Source organism: Poecilia reticulata, chromosome 3, assembly GCF_904066995.2.
Source record: "Poecilia reticulata chromosome 3, P_reticulata-male-v2, whole genome shotgun sequence".
Classification (NCBI taxonomy): Eukaryota; Metazoa; Chordata; class Actinopteri; order Cyprinodontiformes; family Poeciliidae; genus Poecilia; species Poecilia reticulata.
Genome location: NC_088832.1, coordinates 6,324,472 through 6,351,095, shown reverse-complemented (window position 1 = coordinate 6,351,095; position 26,624 = coordinate 6,324,472). Strand labels below are relative to the sequence as shown.

Here is a 26,624-nt window from a genome sequence, read left to right as displayed (position 1 = left end):
CAAAGAGCAATGAGCATGCTCTGCGTTCTTACGTTCTTGTTTTATTTATTCGCCAATTAAATATAAAGATATTTTAATGAAATAAAATAGCTACTGCAGTGTACGCAGAGCATTACAAGAACAAAGAACGGCTCTCAATGAGGCTTCAGCACTATAGGACTTGGTCAAGATCCGATTCGGATCGTTCCTGAATGTCATATTACTATATTGCACTTTGGTCACAGCGTTGTCCCATATATGCAACACCTCAGTCAACACCTCCACACAGTAATTCAGTGCATGAGTGGCAACCTTTTTTCATCGCAGATGCAATATGTGTCTCAGTCAGTACAGCTAGCTTTGCTAGCATCACGTCCACGGAGCTTACCTTTCTTTAAGCTTTCCTTCCAAGTGAAGTTAAAAATTGGACGAAGTCCCACCGTCTGTGAAAGCGAAGCGCTGCTGATTTTACATGTCGCCATATCTTATGATTTATGCAGCGTTATTATATTACTGACACTCAGAGGAAACCACTGCGCATGTCTGGAGCTCCGCGTGGGAGTAAAGGGGGAGCCGATGGGTGACAACAGACACTAAGTCACGTTATTGCTTGGATTTTACGGCGCCACCTTAAGTCCCTGAACTTCACATTTTAACGGAAAAAAAGAGCAATGCAACTTGGATGTAACGAGTAACGCGACAGTTTTGTAGAAATGTAGTGAAGTAGAAAGTACAGATACTTACTGTAAAATGTAGTGGAGTAAAAGTAGAAAGTACCCATTATTAAATCTACTTAAGTAAAGTACAGATACATGAAAATTGTACTTAAGTACAGTTACTTCCCACCACTGTTCAAATCCATGCTGAGAGTGAAGCTCCTTCAATCAGTGCTCCTTCAATTGGCTAAGCAATGTAACGTGATCCTCTGCAGCAAGTGATGGCAAAGCGGGGCGTCATCACGTCTTTACACAAGTGTGTCTTTACCTCCGCGGCAGAGGCTCCGCCGAACCCGAGACCGACTCATCGAACCCAGGTTAAGAACCACTGCCCTACTGCTTTTTGACAACTTCCAAAAATGACCACTAGATGGCATTGTTTAGCGCAAATAAGATAACAAAACAGTGAACATAACACATTGTAACTGAAATGTTAGTAGCTGCATTTCCATTGTCCGTATAATAGGGTAGTTCGATACTTTCAAAGTAAATCTAATTAATGAAAACATGCCAATTTCGAAAAAACTCTTTTATGAGAAAAGGTTTTGGCACTAGGATGAAATATTTTGTTGGCCGTATCGAAATTGGTTTATTTCGCAAATCTGCAAGGGAAACACCTTTTACACATCACAAGAGTCACATGATCAACATCAGGACGTGGCCTCTGGCCCAAACCATGATGAAGAATGCAACAGGAAGTGAATGGAGAATCATGTCATTATGTTTTTAAATGACTTAATGTGTGAACAACATTATTCACCAGTGATTTTAATTGGATTTATTTAATGGAAACACCTCAATTGCAAAACTGTGTTTTTTTCAACATTAGCGGAACATTGACAACGTTTTTTGTAACGCAAATGCAGCTATAGTCAGTTAAACATGTTTGTAAATCATATACAGAGAAGCTGTAACTGGGATTTTAAGCTGATTTTAGCTAGTTTGTCAGCTATCTGCTCAGGCTCAACCTGCAGTCAGTTGACTAACTGCAGTCTTTAAAACAAGGTGATGGATAGTGCTTTTTTTTCTAGACCATTACTCTCTGTGTTTCCTCAATCAAAAATATTTTTTAAATGGTCAAATTTGTCTTGTGAGAGACAGCAAAGTCTTCTTTCTTCCAACTAAACAGCTAAGAGTAACAGGTGGGGGAGGAGCAACACTGTGTTAATTATAGAAGTAGAAAATTCTGCTCACAAACCACTTTTATTTTAAACCCTTGGGAAGGTATGAGTAATTAATGTATTAATTTTGTTTTGTTACTGTTTTGAAACCCTCTGTGTGTCTTTACTAATGGGCTGAACTGGAATTGGCTGCTGTAAAGCACTTATTCATTAAAAGTAAAAAGACAAGACATGTTGAGAAAAAGGAATGTTCACAAGGTAATTGAAAGCAGGGGTGTGCTCAGCTGGTCCTCAAGGGTCAGAGTCCTCCAGGTTTTAGACATGTCCCTGGTCCAACACAGCAGCTTTAAGTGGTTGAATTACTTCTTCAACATGGTTCAACAGATTTTAACCATCATTAGATTCAGGTGGGCTGAACCGGGAGAACAAAATACAACATGCAGGATTGACGGAACAGAAATTTTAAAGAGAAAATTAAACAATTAAAGTGGCTATTGCTATTTATTATTATTATTATTATTATTATTTTGCTTAAGTTTAAAAATCATTCATCTATCATCAAATATAAATGCTTACATTTAAAATTTCTTACATCCAAAACATGAATTTGCATCTGTGATATCACATTACATGTTTTCTATGTAGTATTGCACACATTCACTCTAATTGCCGTAAAGTAGTTTTATTAAAGTAAGTCAGTAGATAATTTATAACTGAGAAAGTAAAAGAGCCTTTAAATGATACTGTTTTCCCATCTATGCTGTCTTTCTATGCTATGCTAGCTGAGTATGCTATGCTATGCTGTCTGTCCAGAAAGGGTTGCAGGGCTATAACACTTTCTCCACAAAGGAGCCGGCTGTGAATGCTCAGCTACTTAGCTTGGCCACCGATGATGGCAGATAACCATTTTACCAGCAAGGGTAAGTTATTTCTCTGTGCAGCGCATACACATGTATAATTTACAATGCTAATACACTCTTCTAGAATTTGATTACCGTATTTTCCACACTATAAGGCGCACCGTATTATAAGGCACACCTTCAATGAATGGCCTATTTTAAAACTTTTTTTATATATAAGGCGCACCACATTATAAGGCGCATAGAATAGACGCTACAGTAGAGGCTGGAGTTACGTTATGCATCCAGTAGATGGACTAAACGGAATGTCAACAAAACAGTCCGGTTAACAAGGAGAGCCCTCCGCAACTGGGCCAGGGTGTGGCCGGACGATGGTCAACCTTCTCGGTTCGCGCACAGCATGTTTGTGGAGAATGTGGTGCTAAATGACCTGCAGACGAGCTGATTCTAGACGGTCGGTAGGTAGATAGGTCAGTCAAACTTTATTAATAGATTACAAACCAGCGTTCTGACAACTATCCCAGCATGCACCAAGTGCTTCTTCTTCTACGGGCGAAAATGAAGTCGGCGGCTTCTTACTGTAGTTGCTAGATCTTGTATATTTTATTACTTTATGTCACGCATCCAACATAAAACTGGTTTGGTTTTGTTATTTTGTGTAGCATGTTTACTACAAAGACACAGACAGAATAGATTAGATGTATCCTTTAACTGAGGACGGGAGGCTTGTCAGGCGGGGTTAACATTATTCTGTTACTGTCAGACACCGAGCCTGACCTGCAGCCTGAGTAGTTCTTCACATGAATGTGTCTAAATGTGGGCTGTGCAGATGTGCCACATTTCTCCAAGGCTTTCCCTGTCTCTGCACTGATTTGTGAACCTCGACAAAGACAGCTACGATAATTGAAGGTGGATCGTACAGGACAATAGCAGTTCTAGTCTCTGGGATTTGGCGTCGCCAGTAATCAGCTGCACGGAGCGTACAGTGCATGTGACACGCTGTCATGTAGCATCGGGAGGTACAACAGAAATCACTTAAGTTCAGCTGTCTCCATCTGTGACCTCATTTTGTATTCCAGAAATAGCTTCATCACACCTCACACTGCTACATGCATACTGGGCAACATGGGATGCTAACGCTCCTGCCAGCATTGCACGTTTGTTTGCAGAGCAGCCTGTCGGAGGGCAAGGTGTGACATTTAAACCGTTCCTTTTATGACGAATGGGTGTGGGGGCTTCTTTTAAAGCCGGACCGGACCATTTCCACATCAAACACTCCGGGGCCAGCAGGATGTGCTTTCTTCCTGAGGGCAAAGGATCAATAGCGTATTTGTGTGCGTGCCTGTGACCTCCAGTGAATTTAAAGGATACTTTAGTGCCCTCAAAAAATGCTAAGCTTACTTTGAGGTACAGAAGTGTTGTTGGTACAAAAATCAAGTAAAATCTTTAAATGCTGATGCAGGAAAAAGCATAATTTCACTTGTAAACTGTAGAAGTCCAAAAAGCAGGAAGTGTTGGAATTAAACTTTCACTGTTTGCAGCATGAAACTGTCACCGCTTCCATTTAAGTGGCAACTTTGTAGTATCTTAATGTTCAAAACCTACTACGGTGTTTATTTTTTGTCTCTGGGACAAATCTGCAAGATACTATCAGCTTGTTGTCTGATATTAAAAAAACAAAAAATCTTTTTGTTGTATTTACAAGACACTTATTTTGTTGCCTGTGAGCTGCGAGCAGACTGATTGCACACAGGGATAGAGAATTAGGTTAAGGATGGAAACAATGGGTTGGAAAAGTGAATCAATTTATAACTGCCATCCAAGCAGCGGCAGAGACTCCCAACAGGGCGGATGCTAACTGTAAACCAAATATAAAGCGGCCCACATAGATCCCGTCTGACTCCACTACTTAGCCTAGTTCATTTCCATCATCCCTCTTCAAAAACCTCCTCAATAACAAAATTAATAAGAATATTAAAAAAAAAACTGTTCCTCGAGGTTTGTTTTTTTGAAAAATACACGTTTTTGTTCTATTTTCTGAGTTGTATTGGACCATTTCCAACACGAGTCGCATCACTTACATGTGGAAATATAAATGCGTGTTCAAAAAATGCTCATGCTGAAAACACCAGCGGAGAGACAATGAAATTTTTACATCAGTGGTTCTTAACCTTTTTTGAGGTACCGAACCCCCCCAGTTGCATATGCGCATTCACCGAACCCTTCTTATTCCAACCCCCTCTCCCCCCCGACACACAAAATATTTGCGGTATTCTGATTTAGTAATGTAATTATATTAGCTGGGAACCACCCACACACCACTAGAGGCAGTACCAAACCCGAAAAGATGCGACTAAGGAGCAGATTTAGACTATAGAATTTGGTAAAAACTGTGAGCTTTGCTGAAGTAAAGACACAACCTCAAATCCATGCTGAGAGTGGAAGTCCTTCAATCAGTGATGCTCTGATTAGCTAAGCAATGTAACGTGATCCTCTGGAGCAAGTGATGGCAAAGCGGGGCGTCATCACGACTTTACACAAGTGTGTCTTTACCTCCGCGGCAGATGCTCCGCCGAACCCCTGAGACCGACTCATCGAACCCCTGGGGTTCGATCGAACCCAGGTTAAGAACCACTGGTTTACATGGAACAGCATGGTAAAGTTTGAGTTAAGACCCAGAAAAACAAATGTTATTGGTGTACAAACATCAAACAATCCCATCATAACATGTTGGTTTGCTGGACCACAGGGTTTCCACCAGTGTATTATAAGCTTGGTGGGTCACCAGGCTTTACTTGTGCACCCGCCAAACTAAGCATTGCTTGTTTATTATTATTTTTATATATACACCAGTAACAGTGATAGCAAAGACGGATTAAAGAGTCTCTTTAGTAAGTACAACAATGGAAAGATAGTATGGTCAGTATAGGGCGACTGAGGTCAAGTATTTTTTATTCACTGGATCGCTGTAACAACCGCCTGTCTTTACCCGTCTACACCATAAAACCCTCAGCGAATGAAGTGACAAGTCATGGATAAATTTTGAACACTTTAATTAGGATGAAATAACTGAAGTGCAAACAATTTATAAATGGCTTAGCAAGTTTTCTGAAGGAAACTCTGGACTGTGATGAGAAAAAGAAAACATTTTTCAGCATATTCAAGACTTTCCACGAACCATTTATCGTACAGTCGTGTTCAAACTAGAAGCTTTGTCGATTTAGGGGACAGTTAAAATATTGAAGTCATTGCTGCTTGTCTTTCTTTTCTGTCATTGTGTTAACATTATTAAAATGTATTCTTGTATAGAGCAGCTCACACTTACAATTATCAGTATCTTAGTGTATTTTATAAGCAGCTCCCTGTTCCCACTTACAATTCCTATGAAGCAGTGAGGGTGAATTTTGGGTTTACACACACCACTTGGGCATGTTGGCTTGTAGTCTGCTGAACGAAAAATGATGCAACACAATGTGCCGGGCTTTATATTTAATCAATATTAAAAATAATACATTACATACACCCTAACACATTACAATGCAGGACTCTGTAGCTTCTATTTTTATTGTCAGTGAATATCAACTCTAAACATGTTCCAGTCGGAGGCATAAATGTTATGGAATGACTAATTCAGCAACACATCAGAGCATAAGTGATTGTAACATCCGAGGTGAGGCTTTTATTTACCTCACTTTTCATTCTTCAATTCAACATCTGTCTTGTCGACATAATGAAATAAAGACAGTCTTCCCTTCTGTCTTTTTGCATGCACAGACCCCCTCATTCAATCCCTAAGAGGCCCTTAAAGCCTTAACAGGAAAGATTTAATTAGTTTTTAAAGTAAATGGGTGAGAAAAAAAAGTCATTATGTTTATGCTGAATGGCAGCGGTTGTTTGAAAAGGGAGAATCTCTGGTGGCTTTTGTTGGAAGACTAGGGTTTGCCTGTACAGTGGGGAAAATGGGGAGGGAAAAAAGCAAAAGCTGAATAAATGTCCAAAAGCTGATTGCTTAGCAAGTATGTCAAGTAGTTGATGGATTGGATTGATAACCTATGAACTGTTTTTGACAGATACAGGTTGTCTCAGTTCAGGAAAAGGACGAGGAGAACACGGACTTATGAGTTATTTCTAGGATAAATGAAAAATGATACATGTGAATGGAATTAGGACCTGGAGTGTTTGACAACTTGCTTAATATTCACACAGAGGTGGCAGCAGTAACCAGAAGTGAGAAAGTTAGAAAAAAAGGACAGGATGAAGTGTCCACTACACACAAAAAAGAATAATCGGATAAAACATCTGGATGAAGTAGGAGTATACCAGAATAGTATAGGTATCGGCCGATATTAGCTGTAATATTTAATATCGGCCATTCCGTCAATGTAACTCACCAACATAAAAGGTGTTTTTATATGACAACCAGTGATGATGCCTGCAGCTCAGCACAACCTCAAATTTGCACCGTTTCGTGTTGTTGTTGTCTTGGAGAGCAAATGTCATGAGTAAATTTGACAATAAACATAAAGCAAGTTGAAAATGTTATTTTCAGCTTCATTTTTAGTGTTAGCATTTAGTAACAGGCTAAATTGACAAAGATAATGCAGTATCTTAATTCCACAGTAGAGAAAGCCATATAGTTTCAATAAGTAGGTGTAGGAAAAAAAATATTGGTATTGGTATCGGAGTTATTGGAAAAATGAGTTCTAGTATATTGGAATATATCGACCGATTGTTCATCCCTAACACAGACCAATAGTTTTCACACATTGTGCTACTTGGTGAGAAATATTTCGAGCAAAGAAGCCAAATTAACTAGACACAATATGTTTTTTTATTATCATTGAATCAATTACGGGTTTTTCACATTTTTCCACTAAGCTGAAAAACTGTGATGTGGAATCACCAGTTCTTCTGTCCTTTATGTCTGTTAATGATGAAAACGGCTCTGCTTCAAAAACAAATGGCGTCGGTGAAACTGAAGCATGACCGACCCCCAAACACATTAGAACAACCTTTAAAAGCACCATTTTATGGATGTGCAAGTAAAAATGAATACCATTTGGTTACAAAAAATAATTAAATCTGAGCTTACTGTAGAAAAAAGAGGATCCAAGCCAATTAAGAGCTCATCTGCTGCATCAGCTCTTTTTTTTGGAGGGGGGGGGGCATCAGCAGCTCTGAACATCTGTACCTTTTACTAGCAGCACACTTTACTTGTGGTTAAAACTCATGGTCACAGACACATAAAGTACATCTATGCACCATCTGCATAGATGTGTCTATTTGGACTAATAATTATGAGCAGACAGAAATTCAGATACCAGAAATGAATATAGAAAGAAAAGATGTAAAATTTCTCTTTTTTCTGAATCATAAAGCTCAGATATTGATTAGTAGAGGAGATAATTTTGCAGGCGCTTCACAATATAAAATATACTTTCGTTTATTAACTGATCTCAGTTAAACACAAGCAATTCATGTTGTCTCTTAAGTTTTCTTTCTCATTTCTTCTGCACTATTCTTCCTTTCTCATCCTAATGTAATTCTTTTTAACAGCATTGATTGATTCATTGCATATTTATGTTTATTTGGTAATGTATTGGTTTTTTATGATCATCACTGATCATACCTGTTTATTACCTTGTTATTTTGAATTCTTTACATGCTGATGACAGTGTCAATGTTATGTCATTCAGTTCACCATCACTGCTTACACACACGGTCATTCATTCATTAACCTACAGTACTTCCCCCTCCCCCTTTTCATCAATGTGACTTTGTTATGTATCTTGTACTGTAATCTATAATAAATAAATAATAAAAATGTTTTGCATTATCATGGCCTGAATCCATTGGGAAAACACTGCAGTAAAGTGGAAACTTAACTATGGATTTCTATTATTGAAATGCATTGATTGCATATTTAATAAACTTCTTTCAAACAATGTCGTGCTGGTACTAATTAGTTCATTGACTATGATTGTGATTCTAAGGCCAAATTAATATTGACATCAGCCAACAACTGTGGGAAACACAAAACTTAAACATCTAGATATGGTGCCATGCATCATGGCCTGTTCCAGTCACAAACTCAGACTGACTTTATTTTTGTTTTTGATGGAATCAAACGTAATAGTGAAGTGAAAGGAAAATCATAATTTGTTTATCAATAAGAAATCTGAAATTTGTGCTGTGAATTTTAGTAGATACTTTATAGAACCACCATTAGCTGTAATCACAACAGAGCGTATTTTGGACTAGGTCTTTCTCTGAATTTTTCTCCTCTATTCTACACTGTGAAACAGCTCAGGCTCAGTCTGACTGGACGAAGTGTGTCTGTAAACATCCGTCTTTAACTCTCTGATGCTGCAGTTGTAGCGTTAGCCTCATGTTAGTGGGTTGCTGACATGCTTGCTGAAGATGAACCTCCAGTCTGAACTTTAATCACCAACAGGTTTCCTTCTACTGTTGCCTTGTATTTAGCTCCATCCATGTCCTCGTTCACTATCCTTCCAATATTGACGTTTTCGTTTTTAATCAAAAATCGTAATGAAACCGTAACAACTCTGGGTCTTTAAAAGCTGAAAGCTGTCCAGATGACGATCTGACTGTTGTTTTCATTTGCTGCAGCGTTATAAGCCGATGTGCACATAAGACACATGCGAACATGTGTCTTATGTTCGCATGTGTCTTTATATCCAAGTCACTTGAGGCAGATCAGACTTTCAAACTGCTCTTTAATCAGTGTGTGGTGCAATGCAGAGAAGTAAGAAAAAAAAACCCACGATTGCAGCTGAGGATAATCCTATTCTATGAGGGCTGCTGACTGACATATCCGATCGTATATCACACACACACACACGCACGCACGCACGCACGCACGCACGCACGCACGCACGCACACACACAGACGCACACAAGCGGTTTAAGTGTGACCTGTAATATTTGGTGTAATATTTACTGATGTTCCCCAACAGCGCTGGAGCGGCAGCTGGTAGAGACTTCTGTCCAATCGCACGTCAAACTCCAGATATACCGTTGACACTTGTCAAAGGGTTTTGTTGGTAATACAGAGGCAGACGGTTGCATAATGCATGCAACATGATGCGGCTGTCCTCTGCCTGTCTGGTAACACTGCTCTGTCACATTCACTCATCGGTGTAGCGCTGCTAATGGCTACCAGCTGATCTGGAGTTAACAGTGAATATTTTTAATTTTCTGGAGAATATTCCTGAATATGGAGCTACTGCTAATTTAATGAGCATGTGTGTCTGCTCTCATTAATGATTACATTAAAGGAGGTCGACTCTCTTTGTCAAATGCTGTCACTTACTTGATATGATGATGGAAGTTTACAAAGTGCATGGAAAAAGTTGTGCTTTAAAAATGTTCCTCCCAATTTCTGACTGTTAATTTATTTCCATAATCAGTTGCGGTGCTCCTGGTGGCATTATGTTAGAGTAGCTCTGTTAGGTTGATTTCATTCAGTGATTTATAAACTAACAACAATATTTTAGGGTGTTTTCACACCTGATAGTCCAGTAGACTCGATTTGGGACCCAAATTGCAACATTTGTTACAAATTTCAGCTGCTGCGGTTCACATTCTCACTGCGCTGTGTCAAACAATCTGAATAGAAGTATTTGGTGAAACCTGTCTCCCCCTCACCTTTTCGCCTGTGCACCAAGAACTACTGAAAGAATATACACAAAAAACACTGAAGACGACCTGAGCGCAACTTCCTTCTTCACAAAATATAAACCAAAATGGAATGACGTCAGATTTTAGTAGTTATAGGATTTCTCTTTTGTCTTTGGTAGAAGACGATGAGCCATTTCTCCCGCTAGAGCTAGACGTTTGTTTTGGTTATATTGACCCAGAATGCCCTGTGCTGTTGGACACTTCCTGTTTTTGGAGCAGTCTGTGGTCCGCGTACATCCACAAATGCATTTTGAACCACACCAGAGTTCACTGGAGACCTGGGTTTTTAGGCCGACCAAACTTCACCTTTTTGGTCCACGTCACAGTTCGATTGCTCATTCACACCTCCCCAATTGAACCAGTCTTTCCAGGCAAATAAAAGCAGACTAAACATGGCTCGTGTGAACGCAATCTTAAAGCCAGTGTAAGGACTTCAGAATTGGGGTGATGTGCTCCATCCTCCTGGTTTTAGTGAAAACACGAGCAGCAGCGTTCTGGATGTATTATAGGTTCTGTAATTCTAGCCTCTAGCTGCCCAGTGGTCACACTGCAACATTTACACAGTCAAGAACTGTGTTTTATCTATAGGAATCTTGTGAAACATTCTCGAAGTGATAAAATCATAAAAGAGAAAAAGCAGAATAAAAAAAAAATCTACTTTTATAGCGCTTTACCTCACAGTGTGTGTGTCAATGTCTCTTTCATTATGCTGCTTCACTCGTCCCCAGCATCCCACAGTGCTTGTTTTTCTGCAAACAGAAACATCTACAAGGCTTCCTCTCACCAGCCATGTACTATTTGTTGTGATGATCATCTGTTTGAGCGTGTTTGCCTGCATGTGCAAGACGCAGCAAGACAGGCAGAGAGAGAGTCACCGTCTGTTCTGTGACCTGGATATAACATGGATCCTCAGGACACGAGTCGTATAGAGCTTTCGCTGAAACACATCGATACTGACACAAATATACAGATTCACCCACATCTTCGGTCTGCCCCGTCGTTCTTAATGAGCCTTTGCAGAAGCGCTGACACAGAACCTGTCTCCTATGTAGAGATGATCTATTACTTTACAAAAAAAACAAAACTCTGTTATTAGTTTGGTGCCTCTTTGTAAAAAGTATTCATATCCCCTAAGACTTTTCACATTTTGTTCATGTTGCAACCATAAATCTCTGTATAATTTAGTAGGATTTTCCGGGAGTCGCTAACACAAATTGGCTCTTAATTTTGACAAAGAAAGAAAAGGATTACATGGTTTAAAAAAATGACTTGGAATTAAACAGTAAATAAAATCCAGTGTGCCTTTACAAGTCATCATCCTTACCAAATATAGTCCACCTGTGTGTTATATAATCTCAGGGTAAGAGTTGCTATGAGGCTTGTTAAGCTCTCAGCGCTTTCACAGTCTTCACAGGTTTTGAAAAAACATGGAGGTCACACTTTCAGGCTAGTTTCTGCAGATTTTGGTTTTATGGCGGAAAAAGTGGGGATCACTGACTTTTGGTCAAAGCCAGTAAAGCCAACCTAACACATCGAAAGCAACGGTGCAAAGGTTTTACAAGCACACCATAGGTGGCGGTAATACAAGATATAATTCTGTTTTCATGTCCTAAAATAGAGCCATGCCATTTGAAATACTTTCGGTTTATCTCACAAGCTGATTATGTTTCTTTGTGTTATATTCCTGTTGAAAATGTGTAATATTTTTGAGGATATTTGAACTGATGTCTGAAATTAACCTGATTCTAAATGTTCTTTCCATTTTGATATACAAGTGATATAATGTTTAGACTATATTATTTAAACAAAAATGTAAAGTTTATATTAATTTGATTTCAACTGAGGGGAAAAAATCATTCAGAAAATTATATTAAGCCCCGACTGAAATACTTTATTTCACAAATTAATCAAATTTGTTAATTTAACAGCATTTTTGCCATTTGGATTATTTTAATACGACTATTCATTATTTACTCTAGTTTATTCTTCAATGACTGTTTTTCCCCTCTGTGTGATTTAGTTTCTCTTTCATCACCATGCAACTGTAATTAGGTGATAGCTTGTTTAATCCAAACTGTTATGTAGCTATTTTTTTTATTTCTAATGTCGGAAAGTAACAAAGCAAGAAACTGTTCTAGAGCTGATTTTCTTTTGTCCCAGGTGGTTGACACATTAACAGGATGCTGTCAAACCTTTAAATATGCTGTATTAAAACTAACAGGGAAATAACGGGGTAAAAAAACTTTAAAATGTTGTTTCATTTCTTCATAGCACAAAAAACGTTCAAGTTTTTAAACTTGAACTTTAAGAAAAAACACAACGGAGCAGCTCTAGAAGGTGACCTACACACTCCTCGACAACATTTCAGTTTTGGTTTAATTTATTCCACTCGCTGCGTCCATCCGCTCATTGTTCTATTGTTTCCAGTAGATTACTTTCATCTCACACCCTCTGCTTTTCTGCTGTGAACAGTTAAATCAGTATTCACTTTTTGCTGGGAGGTGAAGTGAACCGGCAGGACTTTTATCTGAAATAAGCTATAAATAACTAATTGAAAGGATAAAGAGAAAGCTGTAATGTAGTGAGGAGTGAAAGATGGAGAAACAAAGACGAAGAAGAGGGACTTAAAATAGATCAGTTATGGGTGCTCTAAATATTTGGCTAGCTGAAAGCCTCTTGGCAGAAAAAAGAAGGAGAGGAAAAAAAAACAAAGACAGAGCAAAGCTTTACTGCATGATGAGCATCAAAGTGAGAATAAAACAGATATTTTCCCAGCAGAGAAAAAATAAACATCAGATCACCTGATGAAACTATATAAACATTCTACGTTTGTGAACGGCAATCGTTGTTGTGAGTGAAAAGTGTGAAATGCGACTTGATAGTTTTTTTAGTTTGAGGGGAAACATCCAGAACTATGCCTTCATCCAAGAATGTATCCTTTTATCCTGCCCTATGAACATTAAAATATTCAGAAAGCATCTTAAAAGACATTTAAAGTTAACAGCAGCTTGCTGAATGGGAAGAGTCTGAAGCGGCTTCAGACATATGCAGGCAATAAAACGACCAGGATGGAGAGGTTGATGTTGCACTTTATGTGCTCATTACAGAGGTAAGTAGCCATAAATGGCTGTCACACCAAAACTGATTTATTTTCATGTTGCCATGTAGAAATAAGGCTAAACAGCCGCTTTGATCCAAAAGGAACATCTTGTGTTGAGTTCCGACTAAGATTGCCACATGTACAGGTTGAATTTAATAACATTTATATACAAGAAACATTTTTTATAAAAGCTACCTACTGCTGCTTTAAGACAGTAATTTGTGATAAAGCTTCACTCCTGTATGTACAACAGACAGACCTCCTGTCCTTTCTTTCAATGCTGATGTTGAGAAATCCAATGCTATAGATGAAGTACGATTGCATTCAAAGCTTTGCAACGAAGACACTCCAAGCACAAGATTTCAAAGCTCAGGCTTAAAATGAGAATCAAATGGAAAAAGGAAAAAAGAAAAATAGAGAAGCAATAGCTGGTAGGATAAGAGCGAGTGAGATGGAACTCCTCTTCAAACACAAAAAGTTAAGCTCAACACGACTTACTGGTGATTATATAGTGCCTAAATTAGAAACTGGGGTTCAGAGGTATTTGTCTTTAGCTCAGGCTCAACTTTATCCCATCTCTAGCGTAATAAGCACAAGCAGGCACATTCTCTATTACTCTCTCTCTTACAAGGAAATCAGTATGCATGGACAATCACGGCTCTGACCCCTGCAACTATCTTATCTTCATCTCTGAGGACAGATAATCCACATAAGTCCTTCAACAAATACATACGTCCCGTTCCTGATGCGCATGGCACTCGTGCGCCGGAACACAGCACAGGAATTCTTTAAAGGGCCGGCTTATCGGGCTGAGAAAAGTCGGCGAACAAGTTCACCTTAGCTGTCTGTTCTCCTGCTTTTCTGTTCAGATTAAATTGAGAGAAATTGGTTTTTGCTCCCAAGTCTGAGATTTTGGTTTGATCACAGAGCGATCTGTGGAATTAAGTCGCTTGTTGTTTGCAAACACACCAATGACTCTGTTTGTAAGTAAAAACCAGAGGAGACACTAAAATTAACAGGAAGAACTGTTAGATCAAGTACATTCATTTCATAGTAGTCAATGCAATACGTGTAGCCTGAACTGGATGATTTTTGTGAAAATAAAATAAAAAACAGAAACATTTGTAATTTGCGGAAGCCTTAACAATTTGCATAAGCTCCTTAAGTATGTATTTGGATTTATTAAGCTCTGATCCATGGCGTTTTGTGTTCCCAGTTGCAGCAGCTAAAATTATCTTGTCCAAGGGTGAAATATTTCACAGCAAATTTAAATGATTAGACGACGTACGTCAAAATGAGGATGATTTGGATTTGTGCGGAAAGCTATTCACACTGACCTGGGCCGAAGTTAAAAACTACATGCTGTTTGGGTTCCTACAATTTTTATATTTCAAGTTTTCACCTTCCCAGACTCAATTTTCTAGGTTTTCTTTCTCCATTTTTTTTATCATCATGAGAAGTGGAGGACAAAGCGTTCACCTTAAACTATTTTTACCCTGTGAATGGTCTGGCAGGGTCGCACTGACCCCGCATGCGGTTTTAGGATTTTAAAGCATGAAGATCAAAACAGCATCTCACTTTGCATTTTGACTAAGCCACACCAAACCTTCATTTTTCTGACTAACTGTTAGATAACCTAAGTGTGCTTAAGCTTAAGGCAGCAAACTGATGGCCATTCATTCACCATTACAGTTTTTAAATCGAGTGTTTTAAGGCAAATGCAACAGCCTGCAAGTCTTTATAAGCAGCAAACACAATATTTTTCCCAAAGTCTTCAAGTTTCACCAGTCAGTAGTTTCTCCATTTGATGGTTCTCACTATGGTTCAAATGACTCCAACGCATTAGAAATGGTTATGTAACAAGATCCAGACTGAAAACTGTTGATAGTTTGGTTTGGTTTCTCATCTGTTTTTCTCAGTTACTGGATCGAGGCAGCATGTGTTGCTTCTTTAGATCTTTTTTGTCTACGTCATGTTGTCAAATGGTTTCCGTCTCTTGTATAGTTTTTTACCCCTTTAATAAATGAGTTGAAAATATGCGAAAATTATTTTGATGATCTGAAATGGCTAAACACAACTAAAAAGCTAAATCAGTACAAATGTCAAAGCTGATTTACTTTTTTTTTTTACAGCACTGTCTATTTGTAAAGAATCATCCGAAGCATGGACCTTCATTTTTCACCAGAAAACTGAGAACAGTGATAGGTTTTCTCTTCTGACCTGCCGCTGGTGTTGCGGAGGATCACTAGTGCATCAGGGAAGCCGTCCAGGTTGTAGTCACCGAGATGCAGGACCACTGGATGGGTGGGGTCTAACGATACAAAGCCCCAAACGGTGTCCCTTTGCTTGAAATCGGACAGGACTGGCACCCACTGGAAAAACAAAAACATACAGACAAATTAATACCTTGTTGAGTCTTTCAAATGAGATTTGGATCTGCCATAGACATAAAAAACAATTATAATATTGGGATATTGTGAACTTTATGGACTTTTAATCTCACACTTTTAACTTTTCAACTCCAAGTGGCGATGTTGTAATCCTCCCTGTATGCTTTTTGTTGACCATCTTGTCCATCACATGGTCACCAAGTAACCATACAGGCAAAACAATTAATTATCTAGATATTTTTGATCATGTTCATTTCAATAAGGCTCTGCAAAATGACAGGTGAAGGTTTAACAATCAGTTAAAGGAGTAGTATTGTGTGTTTTCCAGCCACATAGTATTATTTTATACCACAAGCAAGTAACTATATTACCTTCAGTTGTTAATGCAAAATCATTACATTGCTGCTAATTGAAACTGGGTCTCTGTCTCTTTAAGAAACTCCTGATCTTTCTGAAACTCTGAGTTCAGGAAGTCATCAGAACATGGCTCCTCTATTAGCCCTTTAACAATGTTTTTACCAACACAGCGTGTTTTTTTAAAAAAAATTCAAATTATTTGCACAAAAAGTATAGTGCATATAGCATGTCAATAAACAATTTGTAAAGTATTTCTAATTGAGAAACTGTAGAAAAATAACTGCATTACTTTGAAGAAAAAAAAAAAGATTGGTTTGTTTAATAACTGAAAATATTAAACAAAATACAAAACAACAGAACAAGACACACAAAAATAATGGATGTTATGATCTCTTATAAGAAATACCACAACGAATCTTGTCCTTCTCTCAAACCCCCAAAAATCTATTCTGTACAAAACAAGAGTATTATTTGCTCTTCTCTAGTAAAAATGCATTTCCATCACTGCATATTGTTTGTATGCGGCGATCCCATAGAGACACAGACGCAAGAAGCTGAAAATTTTAACTATTCATGAGTGCTAAACAGGGAAAGCAGGTGCAGGAGAGAGTCACCAGAGACGCTCACCAGAACTGCCACTAACAGCTCTTAATAAGACACCATCAAGGGAAAGAAATAATAAAAAAAAAACTCAGCACAGAGAATGATGTCACCTCTGCAGGGCTCATAATTACAGCTGTGTAAACTGCAAAGACGCAGCTACAGGTGGAGAATTAGCCAGTTTTGGCCCGTTTATAGGGCAGCTAGGTAACAGATGGAAGTAATGCTGATCCAAACGTCAGCAGATTCTCATCGCTGAGTCATCAGCCTTTTCAAATGGCACAAGCTGGGGGACGTAATCATTAATATTCACACTGAAATAAAGCCTTAAAAATATGATGATTTAATTAAAACTTCTAATAAAAATAATCATGGAAATTGAGCTATCATTTAAAATATTTTTTACATTTTTATTTGTCAGATTTTTGTTCCATAATTTATTAGGACAGTTCCCTGAAAATTACATTTTTCTTTTGCATAGTTTTTCAACGTGACAAATTATGCTTTTAGTTGGTGTGTAATGGTAAATATACACATCATAACAGTAAACATTCACAAGTAGGCGCATTAAGGTGACAGGATGTATCACAGTGATCACAACTTTCACCCAGGAGAGCCACGACTGAAAATGAAAACATAAAGACACTTTCAAAAAATAACACCAATACTAAGGTGACTGGTTATGATACAATGCAGGACGTTATAACCAAAATTGCTACAGTTAAACAACACTAGCAAAATAACAAAACTGAACCTGGGAAAACATTTTCGTTTACTGAAATAAACCTAAACGGTAATTAATGGGGAAAAACTGTAACTAACTGGAACTATAATGTTTATTTGTAAAATTAACTAAAATGTGCTGAAATTATAATATCCTTTATTTTTGGGTTTATAAATCTATTTATTAGTCTTTTGAACTTATGTGAAATACATTTCTTTCCCCTCACACCAGCCGTTTACGTCAACTGTCGGTAACAGTACTCCAACTTCCTCCTGGTGGCGCTAACGCTAGTCTGCAAAAATAGCGACAGCAAAAGTTGGGAGAAAACGCCAGTCGGTTGGTTGTTAAACAGTCACTGAATAGATTTTTTGAAAATGTTATCTTCTGTTGAGTATTCATTACCAACTCGATGAAATCACAATGCTCTGACCGTTTTGAATTCTGCACCTAAAAATGTATCAAAGTATAAAAAACTAAAACTACTACTAGAACTACAAAAACTAAACTAAAACTAAACTATATTTAAGTTACAACTAATAAAAACTATCAAACACACTGAAAACTAATTAAAACTAACTGAATGAGATATCAAAAATCACAATGAAAAATAAAACACCAAACTATTGTAAAACCCAGATATTATATTGTATATCATATTATATTATAACTCAGCTACTGCTTTTAAATATGAAGTGTGTTATTTTCCAAGCTTGTAGTGATACTATCATGTGATAGTAGATGTAGCAGAGCCATTTGTGAATATACAAGTAATTATGAAATATTTTATTACCACAGGTTAATATGACATGAAGGGTCTCAATAGAAGAGAATTACCCAGGATTACCAAAATGATTTACTCTTTGCTAAATGCCACAATAATAAGGCTTTTTTTCCCCTTTTTTCCGTAATGTATTGTAACTTCCCTTAAATTCAGAATGTACATACATTTCCTCAGTATTACGTAGAACTGAATGACTTGGGTTAAGTGTGTTGTTACAAGTGTAATTTTGGTTCGTTGCTCCTGACAGACCTATAATAACCAAACAGTTCAGTTACAGTTTCATCAGAAATCATGACATGTTTACAGAAATCACAGACAGTCTTTATCTCTCAGTGTGAAAGCTGTGATCTGTCTTTTTATGTTGCTCTTGGAGTAATGCCATCTTCCTGACTGATTTGAGTTCCAGCTCATATCACTACGGCGCTTGTTTCACTTTATGACAACACTCTTATCAACTTCAGCCAGCATCTTCACACCGTCTTTTCCTTTTGTTCAATGGTAAATATGTACATTGAACCAAAAATGGACTGAATTTATATAAAGTCGTTCCAGGCATGGTGGCCACTCAAAGGGTTTTACATCAGAGTGATGCAGCACTGGATTGTGGGAAGTTAAACTGAAGCAGTGAAGTCGATGATGTGGTAATTTTTTCCAAAGCTTTTATTGTTAGGCCTGTCACAATACAATTTCCTGGACAATAATTTGTCCCAGAAGTTGTTGCGACAAATTATAATGTTGTTTTGAGACAACTTTCCAGTAATATTGGTAATGGCATAGTAAAGTAAGAACATTTTCTCAAATATCTATAAACTTTATATTCTAGTGAGTATCCAACACTGGAACTGGAAGATATTTTATATATCCAAAATAAATCAACAAAACAACAAAAACAAATAAGCTGAATTACGAAGTCTCTGTAAATAAAACTGTCCATCAACAAAATTGCTACTTGAGACCAAATCACCAGACTGAAGACTTTTGTCATGTCTTTTGGTAGGAAGAGAGAGAAAAACAATAAATCATGGCAAATAGAAATTACTGAGTTTGTTTTGATTTTTCATGCGATTAATTGTTTTATTACTTATAATGACAGACCTAGTTATCGGCCTTAACGGCAATATTACCGTATTTTCCGCATTATAAGGCGCACCCAAAAACCTTCAATTTCCTGAAAAGTCGACAGTGCGCCTTATAATCCGGTGCGCCTTATATATGGACCAATATTGAGCCATAACAGGTCTAGCAACTACGGTAAGCAGCCGCCGACTTCATTTTCGCCCGTAGAAGAAGAAGCGTGCGGTGCATGCTGGGATAGTTGTCAGAACGCTGGTTTGTTAATAAAGTCTGACTGACCTATCTACCTACCGACCTGATAATCAGGTCGTCTGCAGGTCATTTAGCACCATGTTCTCCACGAACATGCTGTGCGCGAAGGGAGAAGGGTGACCATCGTCCAGCCACGCCCCGGCCCAGGAAGGCTCTCTTCGCTGACTGGAGTCGGACTGTTTTTGTTACATTCTTTATTTCAACAAAGTGGCTTTAGATATTCATCCGGGGTGCTCCGACTAGGGTTACCAAGGGACCAGCCCCTATACATTTAAAGAAGGGGGGGGAAGAGAGACAGAGACTGCGGCGGCAGTGTGTCGGTTGGTCTGTGTTACCCAGAACGCAGTTGGGCACAATATCGCAACACCAACACCTTGAGTGAAACAATGACTGGGACAGCCTACTATATAAAGTACTGGGGGACCGCTTCTTTATTATTACACATCCACATTTGTAGAATACGGAACAAATCACGTCCCATATCGGTTCAATAAGGGACGGGTGGCAACCCTAACTGTAGCGTCTATTCTATGTGCCTTATAATGGGGTGCGCCTTATATATGAAAAAAGTTTTAAAATAGGCCATTCTTTGAAGGTGCGGTTTGTAATCCAGTGCGCCTTATAGTGCGGAAAATACGGTAATATCCAATATAGGTTTCGGCCCAGATTTTCATATCGGTGCATCCAAAAACAGGATCAAGGTGTATTCACATTCACTCTCTCTTTTTAATTCTCTCTTACTTTGGAAATAGACAATTATTTTCCTAATGGAGTTGAAACAGGTAAAGTTAATAGAAATCAATCAATCAAGTTTATTTATCACATTTCAGCAACAAGGCAGTTCAAAGTGCTTTGCATCATAAAAACACAAAAAAGTCATAAAAATATGATGTTGTTACCAATTGAGAAACAAGAGACAAACATTACATTTTGTTGAGGGCTATCGTCAAAATCATCAATGTCAATCAAATATCTGGAATAAATGTTAGCTTTGTTTTATTCCTTTGTTTTTCAAGTTAATTTCTTTCTAAACCCAGTATTAAGTATTTCTAGATTTTTTTCTGGTTGTACCAAACTGAAATCTCCAAACCAAAACCAAGGTACTCGGCAAAGTGTGACTGGTGCGTACTGCTGCACCGCCACAAAACATCTTAGATTCACTGCTGAGTCATTACTCTTTTCATTAAAGTTACAACCTCATAAACAAAGCCCCTGTTTTGCTCAAAATCATTGTAATAGCGCATTTATAAGCCCTCAAAGACAATTACCTGAGAGCCATGATTGGAGGTGTAATTGAGCTAAAGAGGAATGAACAAGTCACTTCCAAGCTGGATATTTTTTCTAGATTGAACTCTAATGAAATGCTGCTCTGTCTGGCTCTCATTAAGTGACCACTGAGTAATGTTGCAATGTGGTTTAAGGAGCTGCCTGTATGCCAGATGGACATGATGCTCAGCAATAATTACTGCCATAGCAGATAAGAAGTGCTTGAGCTGACCGTGCTGCAGATGCTGGCAGAGAGAAGAAAAGAGCGAGTGGGAGAGCTTTGAGGATGCTGCCAGTCTATTTGTTGGCAGAAGACGCAATGCTCATTCCGGATGGACATATTATTACGGTTTCTCCCACGCATAATCATACATTTCCGAAGGTAAATCAATTAAAACTGGCACTGAAAACGAGAAGATGCCAGTTATTTTTATGTCACATTTCAGGCCGGCTGTTTCAAAGCAGTTACGAGAAGACGGACGAGGAAAGAAACGAGTGAAAAAAGACGGATGCGCATAAAGTTTCCAATAAATATATGGCTCAGTTCCAGTTGTAGTCTTAACTGGAAGCTCAGCTGCTAGTGACACATTACCTTCATAATCCAAATTAGAATTATTTGGATTATCTGTCCACTGAGGAAATGGGAGTAATTTTCTCTAACATTGAGTATAAATGTTAACATACAAGAAGGTCAAGAAGAAAAAAAACCTATGATTTAAAGACTGAATACATAAGAAAATGATAAAGGATCTGATTCCTAGCAAGACTAAAATAAGAGAACAGATACACAACAACACACATCATGAAAACATCATGTTCACAGAAAACTGAGCTAATTAAGAAAAGTATGTTAAAATTAGAAAAACCTTATGACCTTTTAGAGCTACTTTTAGCAGAAATACCTTAAAGTAACAGCTGACATAATCGACACACAGAGAGGTCAAAGATAAATTAGTTCACAAATGAATTTAAGATATTTTAATGACAGGAAATAACTATAGGGCATGTGAAAAAAGGACATGGAAATGCATAGAAAGCTAAGAAACTCACTGAAATCTGTTAGATTTAGGAAAGCATTCCTGCTGCTATGGGTAAATTAATATCAGTTTTTGGTGCAACTTAATCAGTCTTTAAGACTGTTGTGGAGGAAAATTGTTCCACCTTCCTTTGCTTCAGAGCATCAGCTTTAGGAAGCGGAAGAAATTCATTTGAACAGGCACAGCTCTAAAGAGATTCTTAGCAATTTATGTAAAAGTTACATTAAATGTCATCTACAGGTAAATCAGTTTTAAGTACTTGAGACGTCTTACCTTTGCTATAAAACAGAACAATAATCCTTCTTATAATAAAAAGTACAAAAATCATGTTCATACGGGCCAGTACATGAACACGTTCACATTAATTAAGTACGGTACATACATTTTAACATGCTAAAAATTTTATATAAAATGCCATTAATATAATTAATGCCATTTTCCTTTTTTTTCGGTGTGTTTCTGGTATGGCTATAAATCTGATTCAGAAGCACCATCTGAAAACAACAAGCCTAAAACAGCATCTTAATGTTGAACATGTAGCAGCAGCAGAACGTCCTCAATGTCTGTTTTCTCAGTCCACATTTGTAAAGAAGGATTTTTTTTTTTGAAGAACTTCCATGAATGATCAGGGATTTCTGAGAACACTTGACAGCTGAATAGCACTTTACATTAATCTGATGGTTGAATAACCTAAATAGACACAAAAAATATATTTGCTGATGAGTTCGTATGTCTAATTAGTGCTGCCAATAACTTAGCAGCAAAAAGGCTTTTCAGATAGAAAATATTGTATTTGATTAAAATGTGACTAATTGTGAGGAATTACAGACCCTGCACTTCACTCAATGAAAAGCTTTGTTATCTATGTGCAACTGTACTTAATTTTAAAACTTGATTTTAATATGTCCAGATGTCTAAAATTTTATCAGGACCTATCTTGTTCAATTTTTCTTTTTTTTCTTTTCAAAAAAGTCCTAAAGGCAAAAAATACATCACAGGCAATTGCTTTACCTTGGAGTCCTTTGGTCTGCTCTCACTTGTGCTATGACATTCCCTCTCAGGGGAACATGAGGCCTTTGCCGGCCAGGCCTTATCAGCAGACCACTGTGCTGATGTAGGCCCTGAGGCAATCAGTGTACTGTCTGTTTCTTTTTTTTCCCTCAACACTGATTAGAAGAGGAGAGAGGAAAAGCCCAGAGAATATCAACCAGATCTAGTCAATACTGCAGAAAATGTACACACACCCCCACACACGCACACACCAACTGAGCGTTTAACATGTATCAGGGTGAGGGGGCTTCATTTGAAGGTACTAAAGCATTAAAGCTGTCGATTGATTAAATTAGAGATGGCATTTTGCTCTCTGGGTAAATATCCATGACCTTTGCTGTAACGCTTGGAAGGACAGCAAGGTATATGGAGAAAATTGATAAAACTAAGAATGAAAAGGACGAAAGATCACAAATTAAAGATGATTAAGATCAAAACTTTATAGACACATGTTCATAAATACTAATTAGGCATAAAATTATGACCACCATGGTTGGACCAATGTTGAACTGCCGTTTCCACACAGATCCTTCACGGTCCACAAAACACACCAAGGTGTTTGGTCATGTTTGGTTTACATCAGTAAACACTGCGATCATGGTGCAGAAGAACAACTATTACGAGTTCACAAGTTCAGAGGAGGAGGAAATAATAATTGGCAGGCTGGAAAATCCCATTTTTGTTTTTCACAGAATCAAGAAAACAAACAAAAAGAGAACGGAAGGCCTCGGTGAAACCTTTGGCCGTTGCACCGGATCAAAACTGAGCAGACAGAGTTTAATATTTCAGTATGTACTTTCTCACGCCCTCGAACAATTGGTCCTCAAAAATCTGTTTTCAGAAAATCCGCTGTTCTGATGGTCAGTGCTACCTGACAATGCGCCATGCCATAGCACAGTCAAAACAGCATCTCATGGGAGTTGAGTAACGTTGTTTTCCCCATAAATAGACACACCCATGCGATTCAGACCAATCACACAACAGGTTTGCATGTATAGAGTGACAAGTTCACCAGGAGGGTTGTGACAAGAAGGGACGGACCACATGAGGCAGAAAATAGAATGACATGATTTTTGTCACACAACAATGAATACTGATTTCATCAGTGTGGGTCAACCAATCTTAACTGTGTCATCCATGGAGATACAGACTCTACTAGACTCTCATAGTGTCCTGTAAGTTGTGAGGTGGCGTTTTCATGAACTGGAGTTACCTATCCAGTACATCCCAGAGATGTCCGAGTGGAATAAGGTCTGAGATAGATTATGTATTATATCACCTTTCAAGCAGAAACAGCGGTAACTCCTTCTGAAATATGAGCCTTGGCAGCTTGTTGAAACGAACCACACGGTCCAGCCTACACTCCCTACGTGCATCAATGATCCATCAATGATCATCACCAGTGACTGTCACCAGTTCTCCATTCCTCCGTCCTTGGACCACTTTTGATTGATACTTCTTACTACCTAACCGGAACACAAACCCACAAGGGCTGCAGTTTTGGAGCTACTCCGATCCAGGTGTCTAGGCATCACAGTTTGGGTCTTGTCAAACTCACTCAAATGCTTGTCCCTGTATCCTGCAACTTGCACATCACATTTCAGGACATGTTCACTTGCCGTCTAATATTTCCTGCTTACCATAACACTGACATCCGCTTATCCATGCAGGGGGGAGGAGGAGATGCTGTGGCGAGAGGTGGGGGGTAATCTGTTGTACGCACATTACCTGTTGGTGGTCATAATTAAAATCAGAACTCAGCATGAGCAGATTTCTCATATATGTATATTTATATATATGTATAAATAAACTGAGACACTTGAAGATTACCTACTGACACTGATTTCTTATCATAATTTGTGAGACCTTCTGGCAGAACAAAGGCAGACGATGAAAAGGCCATTGGCATAATGAGACAACAGCGCAAGTAGAGAGTCATAAGATACGGTCTTTGCAATTGAACAGAAGGCAGGAAGTAATTTAGGAGATTTTCGCCCAGGACAGAACGACAACGTTTCCCCTGAGTTTTGTTTTTATTAGCTTGCAGATCTGTGTTGTGAATTTAAAGCAAATCATATCGGGTCTTGCACATACAACTCAAAAGTCTCTAAGGTGAGCCAAAATAGCCGGCTTGGGAGCGGAACATTTGAAACAAATTATGCAGGAGTTTCTGGCATTTAATCAACAACCAAAGCAAAGTATCTGTAGAATGTCAAGTGAATGTCTTTTTAGGATAATCAGTTGCTTAAGAATCTCTAATTCAAACTTAGTTTGTGCGTCTAAATAACTCAGACATTTGCTGGATCAAATGTCAACAATATTAGCTTGAAATTGCTTGTAAGTACGTGTGTGTGTGTGTGCTGCGAGTGGGTGAGAAGGAGTGCGCGAACGCGTTAGCGGAGAGATCAAAATGACCTAGTTAATGGAGATGAAGACGATGATGGGATTTACGCTCGTGAGGTAATCTGATACCTTTAATGGCGGCGGGGAGAAGGATTCTGCATATAAATGACTTTTTATCTACCAGCAGAAAAACTCGGCGCACTAATGAGTTACCGTGTGAATCTGTGTGCGCTAACATGCGCCCATCACACACTGAACCGTGCAGCACGCATGTGGGAACACGTGAAAACCCAAGAAATAAAAAAAAGGCTATTAATGTGGAAAACATAAATAAATAAATAAAAGATAGCCTCCCCGACTTTGCTGATGACTAAAGTGAAAAAAAAGCGACAGCGTACTCGCAGACTCCCATTGATTCACTTTGACGGAGAGAGCTGCCGCTTCATTAGGCCAAGAAATTAAAATGTGGGTGGCCTGTGGTGTAGGTGGGAGATGGGGTGGATGGGATTTATGGGGTGATGTAGGGAGGTGTTGTAACACTATCAGACTAAGCCGTCTGTGGCTAAATGAATAAAATAAATAAGGGAAAACATCTGAAACAAATGGCTTTTGTATACCCAGCAGTATAATGACTGAAGCTCATTACATTAACACTCACTAAAAAAAACAGCAAGTGACAGAATGGAGGGGAGAGTGGAAAAGGCATGCAGTTACGTAGCCATTGGCACACTGGAAGTTGGTTCAGTTTTGGCGCGAGTGTGTAAGTGTGTAAATTAGGTATTGATTATGTGTCTTTGTGTGCAGCAATCATGCGCAGCGCCAAAGAAACCAGGAGGTGAAACCAATAACAGGAGATTTCATTAAAATGCAACATTGTGCTGGAAAACCTCGGTTTCTGGAATTCACTCTGATGATGATACTTTGACATTCACCCACATAATCACTGCTGCATGGCCTGAGTATTCGCCATAGCAACAGATCCTCTGACTGTGCCAAGTTGTAACTCAAGGCTAAACATTTTTCTGCAATGCCTTAAAGTATGCCGCTGAAAATAGTTGGGTGCAATTAATTCTAATAAAACGACAGAAAGTAGTTGAAGAATTATGGCACATTACGTTTTTTAATGTCTTGTCACATGAACACACATTCACATGAGATTTTAATTGTATTTCTTATTTAATGGAAACAGCAATTGCGAAATTGTGTTTATTCAACATTAGCAGAGTACTAAAAAGGTTTTGAGAACATTTGTAATGGAGATGTCACTACTGAC

General features: G+C 38.3%; 1 protein-coding gene across 1 annotated transcript in view; it reads right to left on the bottom strand.

Annotated features, from left to right (window-relative positions):
* itfg1 (integrin alpha FG-GAP repeat containing 1) overlaps positions 1-26,624 on the bottom strand; it is a 181,352-nt gene that overhangs the window by 93,914 nt on the left and 60,814 nt on the right. The window contains exon 10 of the mRNA XM_008404870.3: positions 15,698-15,849. Within this exon, the coding sequence (XP_008403092.2) occupies positions 15,698-15,849 (152 nt within the window). The remainder of the gene's footprint in view (positions 1-15,697; positions 15,850-26,624) is intronic.